Source organism: Anarrhichthys ocellatus, unplaced genomic scaffold (assembly GCF_004355925.1).
Source record: "Anarrhichthys ocellatus isolate YVR2014 unplaced genomic scaffold, GSC_Weel_1.0 scaffold518, whole genome shotgun sequence".
Taxonomy (NCBI): domain Eukaryota; kingdom Metazoa; phylum Chordata; class Actinopteri; order Perciformes; family Anarhichadidae; genus Anarrhichthys; species Anarrhichthys ocellatus.
This window is the reverse complement of record NW_022280492.1, coordinates 1-8052: the sequence shown is the minus strand read 5'-3', so window position 1 is coordinate 8052 and position 8052 is coordinate 1. Positions and strand designations below refer to the sequence as shown.

At 40.7% G+C, this 8052-nt stretch overlaps 1 protein-coding gene across 1 annotated transcript in view; it reads left to right on the top strand.

Moving 5' to 3' along the window:
- LOC116401542 (F-box/WD repeat-containing protein 4-like) overlaps window positions 1-7493 on the top strand; it is a 12061-nt gene extending 4568 nt beyond the window's left edge. The window contains exon 6 of the mRNA XM_031879998.1: window positions 5549-7493. Coding sequence (XP_031735858.1) covers window positions 5549-5663 — 115 coding nt within the window. The 3' untranslated portion in view covers window positions 5664-7493. The remainder of the gene's footprint in view (window positions 1-5548) is intronic.
- Window positions 7494-8052: the final 559 nt, after the last annotated feature.

Below are 8052 nucleotides of genomic sequence, written 5' to 3'. Positions count from 1 at the left end.
ATTTATTTATTTATTTATTTAAAAAAAAAAAAATACTTTTTTACAAACAATTACCACTTATGGTGACTCATAACCAGTCTGTAATTTATTATATCGGACTATACCTGAGGAATTTCATTATTCACTCAAAGCACCCAATGACCACTTACAGTTTATCATAATAGTGATTGTAATGCATGATTAAAAAAAAATATATAACTATGGGGATTATAATACACTTTGATCCTTACAAAAACAAAGTAACAGGGAGTCACCAGCAGTTATGGAATATTATTATACTTCACCTTACAAATCGTTATAAATTATTTGATGTGTTATAATTATTGCATATTTAATCATATTATTGATTAAAGCATTATACATATTTTGAGTGCTTAAAGCAGATTATAAGGACATTATAAGCATGTTTATAATGCATTATAGATATGGAGAAAGTGTTACCGCTATATTTTCTCTCCAATCCAACTGAATAGATTTCGAAAGGAATAATTATATTATATTTTGGGAAATGTAGTCTGCGTTACTTTGAGATCTGTGATGTGTGAGAGACACGGCACCTCACTACTACCATTCAACATTGATTCAAGTACACATTTTTTTTCCGTACTGTAATTTGCTTCTTGCTTGTCCAGCGCGCTCTCTCTCTCTCTCTCTCGCTCTCTCTCTCTCTCTCTCTCTCTCTCTGGCATGTACACTAATCTCCCATTTTGTGTTTTAGTTCTTTTAAATGTATTGCTTACTCTAGTTTGTAACGCTACATTTCTCACCACCTTTGTCCAAGTTATAGATATAGAGTAAACACTTATAGAACAGTGAAAGTTCCCACGGCACTGTCAGCACTAAACCAGTGTGAGAATATTCCTAAAGGTACTGACTGAAATGGGCTTGAGAGAGCAGAAGCCAGCTCTTTGTAGTGGTGCTTTCGAGGAGCCCTTTGATTTCTCAGCCGCGTTTACACTCTTAATAACACACACCATTGACAACACACACACACAGGCAGGCAGATGCAGAGCGCTGTAACAGTATCCTGACTTCACCCACCTGCCCGTCCAGCGGAGAAAGGCAGGTGATCGTCCATCTGGCTGCAAAGTTGGAAACATCACATATCGCACCAAATGATTGCCTGTTCCGCATACAGCTTCAGGAATTATTAAAAACAAAGCGCAGTGGTTAATGTCAGCGTCCGAGGCTTCCGCATAGCAGGACACGGCCTATGTTATATATATTTTTTGGTTGTTTTTGACCAAATTACGAACTGGCTACGTGACCGCATCACGACACGGACAATCTCCTGATGTGGGCTACATGCGTGAAAGGGAAACTCCAGAAATTTCTCCGAAGCTTATTTGACAAAAGGGCTTATTTTTTTAATAGTGTTTACTTTCCAGTGTCTTACAATATACAAAATCGCAACATCTGATAACTGTTGGATTGTGTCGGATGCACGTGTGTCCATCCATAACCCCAACCTCACACCTGTAACTTCCCTACATCAAGGACACAGTACTTTCTACATAGGCACATCATTGTAGAGTCATCCAACATGGACAGAAACCGAGCCGTTCTGGAGCAGGTCTAACCCATTTTACTAAATATTTTTAACTCTAACCCTAAAAGGAATTTGAATCCTTAAAACCTAACCATAATCCAGTCATAGCTTGGTATTTAAACCGTATAAATAATACTAGAAGCTGATAAAAGGGCCTAATTTTCAGCCAAAAATTTAAACTGTTGCACTCAGATCCAATATGTCAGCAAACATGCATGGGGGGCCTCGTTCATCTGATCCAGGCCTTGTAGCGTCTCTCAGATCTGAGAGTAGCCAGCAGATTATCCACATCATTAATTTCTCCAATTTGCTGGCTGAAATAGCAGGCCGGGCCTCAGCCCTGCCGCCCCCTCATAATGGAAACTACCTCTCACTGACCAACGACCTGGTTAATTACAATTTCTCCTGGAAACCAGGTGTCAACTCACTGATAAACCTGTATAACTTCTGCCCGCACACACCCAGTAAAGCTCCTGGTTTTCACCCCAGTCGTATAAGCACAAGCCGAGATAAAACTTACAAAGGATACGACGACACAAATTATGATGCAGTAATTACACATTTGTTGTAGAACTGAAACCGGCTTCACACTGTGAACGGTCTTTTAAACATCCTGAGAATTTCTATGTTGTTTTGTCTTCAGACAGATTTTTATGCCCCTGCGCCGGTGACAGCCGTGGCCCGAGGCATTATATTTTCGGGTTTGTTAATCCGTCTGTATGTACGTACATCCTATTCATTCTGTTGAAGTAGATGTCTCAGGAACGCTAAGAGGGAATTTCTTAAAATCTGGCTTAACCCTCCACTTGGACTTAAGGTTGAATTTATCAGAATTTGGTTGTCAAAGGTCACTGCAATAAAACACATTTTTGGCTATAACTCCAGAATTTCTACGCTAATTTTGACAATTTCACACAAATTTCTAAAAAGATAAAATGATGAAGTGCTAACATTTCGGACAGACATGTATGATGGTGAGAAATACTGGAATATTGCATCTTAACAAAATGGGGAGGAAGTGTGTGAAAATCACTGTCTTCGGTGTCTTGTCTTTAAAGTCACACCTTTTTTGAAATATCAAACCTACATAGTTTTTAAATATTCTGATGTGTACGGTTTTTCTGTAGGTTTTCATTGAAGGCAATGCTTAAAATACTGCTACAAAACTTAAACGATTGTTGAGAGATTGCTGAATAATTATTTTAAAATGTAATGTTAGTTTAAAATTATGTTTTTAAACATCTGCTGAATATAGATATTACAAATAGGTGCTAGACTCCTTCCCATTCCCAGTGGACTAGTATGCCAATTTGTCCTTTTTGTGGTGTGTCTCGTTCAACGCCGGAAACGGTTTTAGTAAACAGTGAATATGTCACGATGGTTACTCTGTTTTTTTTTTTTTTACACCTATTATTATTCACTCTCTCTTTCAATCCTTTAAACCAGAGTTGGTGATTTTTTTTTTTTTTGAACAGAGGAAAGACGAAGACAGTTTTGATGGGTTTTATTTAGTGTCTGTCAAGTTTGTATGAGGTGTGTTTCAATGACCAGCAAGGTAAAAATGACTTATCTGACTGGAGTCTGGTGGCTTTAAGGAGAGCATATTAATTGTATTTTTGGTTTGTTAATACATTTGAATAATTATCCAAATTCCTGTTGATAATATTATCGTATATTTCCTTTAACTCACATCACATAGCATTGCGGCGGGAAAGTAGCGCGTGCACCCGGGTGTCATGTTTCCATCACTGCCGAGAAGATACCCGCTACTTCTGACTGAATCATTTGTTCCGGCAACGAATGCTGATTGTAACCGTTTCCACTCCAGACAAAAGCCAGATGTTAGTGGGTGGTGTTAGTTGTTTTTTTTGTCCAGTGGGAAAAGAGGCTTTTCTTTCCTCTGATCACTTACAGGGAATTAATACAGAAACGTCACTTTCAACCAATCAATTTATGGCAGTTCATGTGTGCCGAAGTTCTACAACCCATTCCGAATTCATTAGAAACAATGGTTCAGATTAGGAGCATATCAGAATCACCTACGCATACATGGCCAACAAAGCTGATACATATATAAAAATCATAACATTCCCTTGTGAAATATCAATTTTTAATGCTACATATTGTATTTTCAATCTTCCGCAGATCAGTGGTTCCATTGGCTACTTGTGCTGAACCAGCAAGATAAACTGCTGTTTTTTTGGGGGGCTTTAGACCTCCTTGTCTGCCACTGTACGTTGTGATATTTTGGCCGTGCTTTAGACGACGGTTTAATGATGACCAAAATAAATTGGCACTGTCAATCATTTTATCTGTACATTGTGTGATACAGGCATCAACTGGTGCACGTCAAATGCCGTTAATTACATGCAGTGTATCGTCAACCACCTGGAGAAAAATCAACTTCTGTCGAACTGATAATCTATATACTTAACACGACTCCATCCACCACACACATCTCAGCCCACCTCTGTTTCCATCCCTGTGTTTCTGTTGATCCACTGGATATCATCTCAAGGTCTGTGAGTGAGGATTATGTGACTGCGGTGAAATGCCAAGGCTAGTGCTGGACGACCGCCCCCGTCCGCGCCGCCTCGGAAAAGATATCGATCCTATCTGTTGCTTTGGACCATGCCCCCCCCCTTACAGATTACTTTTCTTGATCATATTTCTTTTTCCACACCATATTGTGTACTCGCACTCTATGCCCACTGATGGAGCTCATATTGGACAGGTTCAATGAACTATGACGAGGCACTACAGGAGGTTACAGGGGTAAAATAGGCTCCAATAACTTTTTCTCTCAATGTTATCCTCCAACACCTTCTCGTCACAACTCGTCACATACTGACATTTGGTCAGGACTCTTGGCGACACTGGGTAGCCCAGAGAGTCAAACTCTTAACGTTGTGAATTCAAACACAAACTTGCTTAGGTTTAGGCAACAAAACCACTTTAGGTTTAGGAAAAACATCACGGTAGGGCTTAAATTAAGTACGTAAACTAAATAAAATGTCACATAAGTACAGAAAACATAACTTCAAAATAACATTGGGACAAAAACGGCAGTCTCCTGGTAGAAAGTCCTGCTTTTGTTTGACCAATCCACCTCCAATTCCTCCCGCACAGAGTAGGTTTCTTTGGTCTTTATACTACGTTCACACTTCCGGAGCATTTTCTCTGAGCATCTAATAATGAGGCGGATGGTTTTACATTATAGTTGCATGAAAGTCTGGTGCGTTTCATACAGACGTTAAAGGGTGGCTTGTGCATTGGTATCGGTATTTGACGCTCTTGATATATCATTTCACCTTTTATGGTCAATATATAAATTATTTTTCCTATTTTATTTTGTCACTTTTAGCTTTTTTTTATGAAATCAAAAGTCATTCTAAAAATTTATTTTAATTTACCAAAATGAAAATAATTACAGTGTGCAATGTCTTGATTGGCATGTAGAAGATAAAAAAGGGCTGAACATACCTTGTATTGTTCATTGAGGTCCAAGAAAGAAATCCAAAATTCCACAATTGTTGATATAAATGGTGTTTTTCTGTCATTCCATAATTGAATACTAACCTCTTCTGCAAACAGACTCGGGTCTTAATTTGGAGCAAGCTTATTTGTTTAACGACATGTCTTTTATTTCCCTTGTACCATGAATAATGCAAACTCAAAACATCCTCCATTGTCTTGTTACATTCAGGATAATGTGCATTTCTACAGTGCCAATTCAATCAGTAGCCGAGAAAAACAGGGTCAGATCATATTCACCATACCTCTCACTTCCTCGTTTTAACAGAAATACTTTAATCATGCACTTGTTATTTTAATTCCCCTCGACTTTTCTACAGTGATGTTGCAGGATCATCTTGTGTTTTGGGTCTTTTGACATCATACACCTTCCTCCAGGTGACACAGCTGAGGCTGATCAGACCTACTTTTGTGTCCAGGTGACTAGCTAGCTACTTCCTTTGTGGTTTTCCTATTGCTCCACAGCTATGTCGAGGCTCTCTCTGCCGCATCTATGGTGTTGGCTGTCGTAGGCTCTGGGCAAGGACTGCGAAGCCCCTGCATCCAACTTCAACCAGGATTCAGCTTGCCCTCCTGCTAACTTGCCCGCATTCATAAACCAGAGGTGAGCTTCCTCTCGAAGGCCTTGGCCAAGCGATCTTCCCAGGGATCTATTACTTCCACTATGAGGACTTTCCTCAGGATTCGGACATGAGGACGAGTCCCTTGCAGAGGCCAAGATCCTGTCCTGGCGGCACCCAGCTCTTGTAATGATGATGGCCTGTTTTGAGGGGCGGGACCGCTTGCTGTACTGCACCTCCATTGCTGCCTCCACCTTCTCCTTAACCCCCATCCTACAAATGTATTCAACATAAAGACTACTGACTGGGGTCCCCAAGAAAAAACTACCGTAAGAGACAACCATCATACCAAAACGCTAACTAATGTCTTCTTAGTCATTATTAGTTATGCAATTAATGTCATCTGATGGAAAAAAGCTGTTGACCAGCTTCCACTGCTTGCCATCTCCTAGCAGTCCTCAACTCGATTCCATCTTTTGACCACGTTTGGGTCAAACAACTCCCTTTCTTGCAACACCCCCCTAATTTTCGTCATCTTGAAATTGTCTTCCAAGGATCTGACTGGCAGTCGCAGCCAGCTCAGACTCCTAGGCTCCTAGGTGGATCAGTGTTGATGAGGTGTCCGTCAGGGTACTTTCAAACATCTTGATGGTAGGGGTGGTAGAATAAAAGGAGAAAGTCCGAACAGCAGAGTTGTGAGTGCAACATGACTGTAATTAGAGCTGTGGAAATGGACATTAAACGGGATTTACCTTGTCAGCCATTATAGTACAGTTGAAATTATTTGTATATCACCTTTAATTTGAGGATTATGGATGGATTCTATTAGAGATGAGTCTCCAGCCCGTCTCTGTCCACTCTGTATCTCTCTCTGCTCTCTCTCCTGCTGTATACCTGGTGTGTGTGGGTCCAGGCTATAGGAAGAGGGGCAGGTGGTTAGCTAATAGCTGACTGAGATGTTTCCTGCAGACCCTGCTGTCATTCAAACAAGACCCAACAGGTCGAAGTGTGGGCCAGGCAGTTGCAGATGTGTAGCGGGAGGTCAGCTCTCACACCAAGTCACGGACGATGAGCTTTTTTGGACACGGCTGGCTTTGAGCTGGGTGCTCGGCTGGGTACTCGCCACAATGTTCCCGCCGCCAACTCAGAATGACTTCATCACATAAATTGCGCCAAGCTTGAAGGCTCTACAAGTTGAGCCCAGTTCACAGTTCATCTGGTTTGCAGAAACTGAGGTATGATGTGCATGTCTAGAAAGTAATGGAGCACAAACAAAAGTGCTTTCTGGGGCTGAGCTGTAAAGTGCTGGTTGAAAAGACACTTTTGGAATGGCAAGTGTGTTCATCTTCCAAGAGGAAGGCTGTATGTGAGAAAAAATATCAGTTAAATATCCCTTTCTAGATTTCAGCTCCATTAAAAGAATTCTGAAAAATCAGTGTTGATTTTTGTTAAAACATTTAAACTCCTATAGTAAATTAGGTTTGGTACCTAAAATGTGCTGTAACTCCTAGGTTAATTTTCACATTTGCGGACTCCAAATTAGTTATTTTGAAAAATACTCAAGTCTTGAAAGTTGTAGACACAAGGTACCTCATATAGCAAGTATTGGGATGAAGATGAAGCGAGCTATGTTGCAGGTACCTTACATAATCTGAATAGAAGAAGTGGATTTAGTGACTGACATCAATTATTGGTTTGTTGACTGCCGTTTTGAAGCCTAGAGTTCAGCATTTTTGCTGTCACCACCTTGGTTGCCATGTTGGCACCGTGTTAACCCCGCCCTAAAGCATACCCTGCTATTATACTCTAAATAGGACCATCATTTACTAAATGAACATCATGCTGTATTTAAGAAGACTTGAAACTAGCGATTGAGACCATAAACTCATGTTTACAATGTTTACTGAGGGAATAAATCAATTGAGAAGTAGAGTCGTTTATCGATAGACTTCTATTAAATCGGACATCATTTTGTAACCAGAGGAGTCACCCCCTGATGGCCATTAGGAAGAATGCAAGTTTAAGGCTATTCTGCATTGGCTTCACTTTTCAAACCCGGAGGTTACTCCCTGGTACCATGTCTGAAAATTTACAATTTACAGTCCAGTAAAATAAGAAAGTCTTACACCCTTGTCACGATAAAACTTAGATGGTAACCCAAGAGGCATAAAACCCAGAAAGCCAACAGCAATATTGCCATCTGTGTGTCTTGCCAGACTAGGCGAGTATCCTGATTTGGAGCTTGGTTGGGGTTTGGCATTTTGGGGAAGGGGGTACGCTACACTGACCACTAGTGTGGCGGGGGGGGCAGGGCAGGGCAGTGAAGGGAGAAGCTACCCTGAAGAGAGGTGAGAACGGGGGTGGGGGGGCCGCTACAATTGTTTTGTCGAGAATTCCTCAAGCACAACT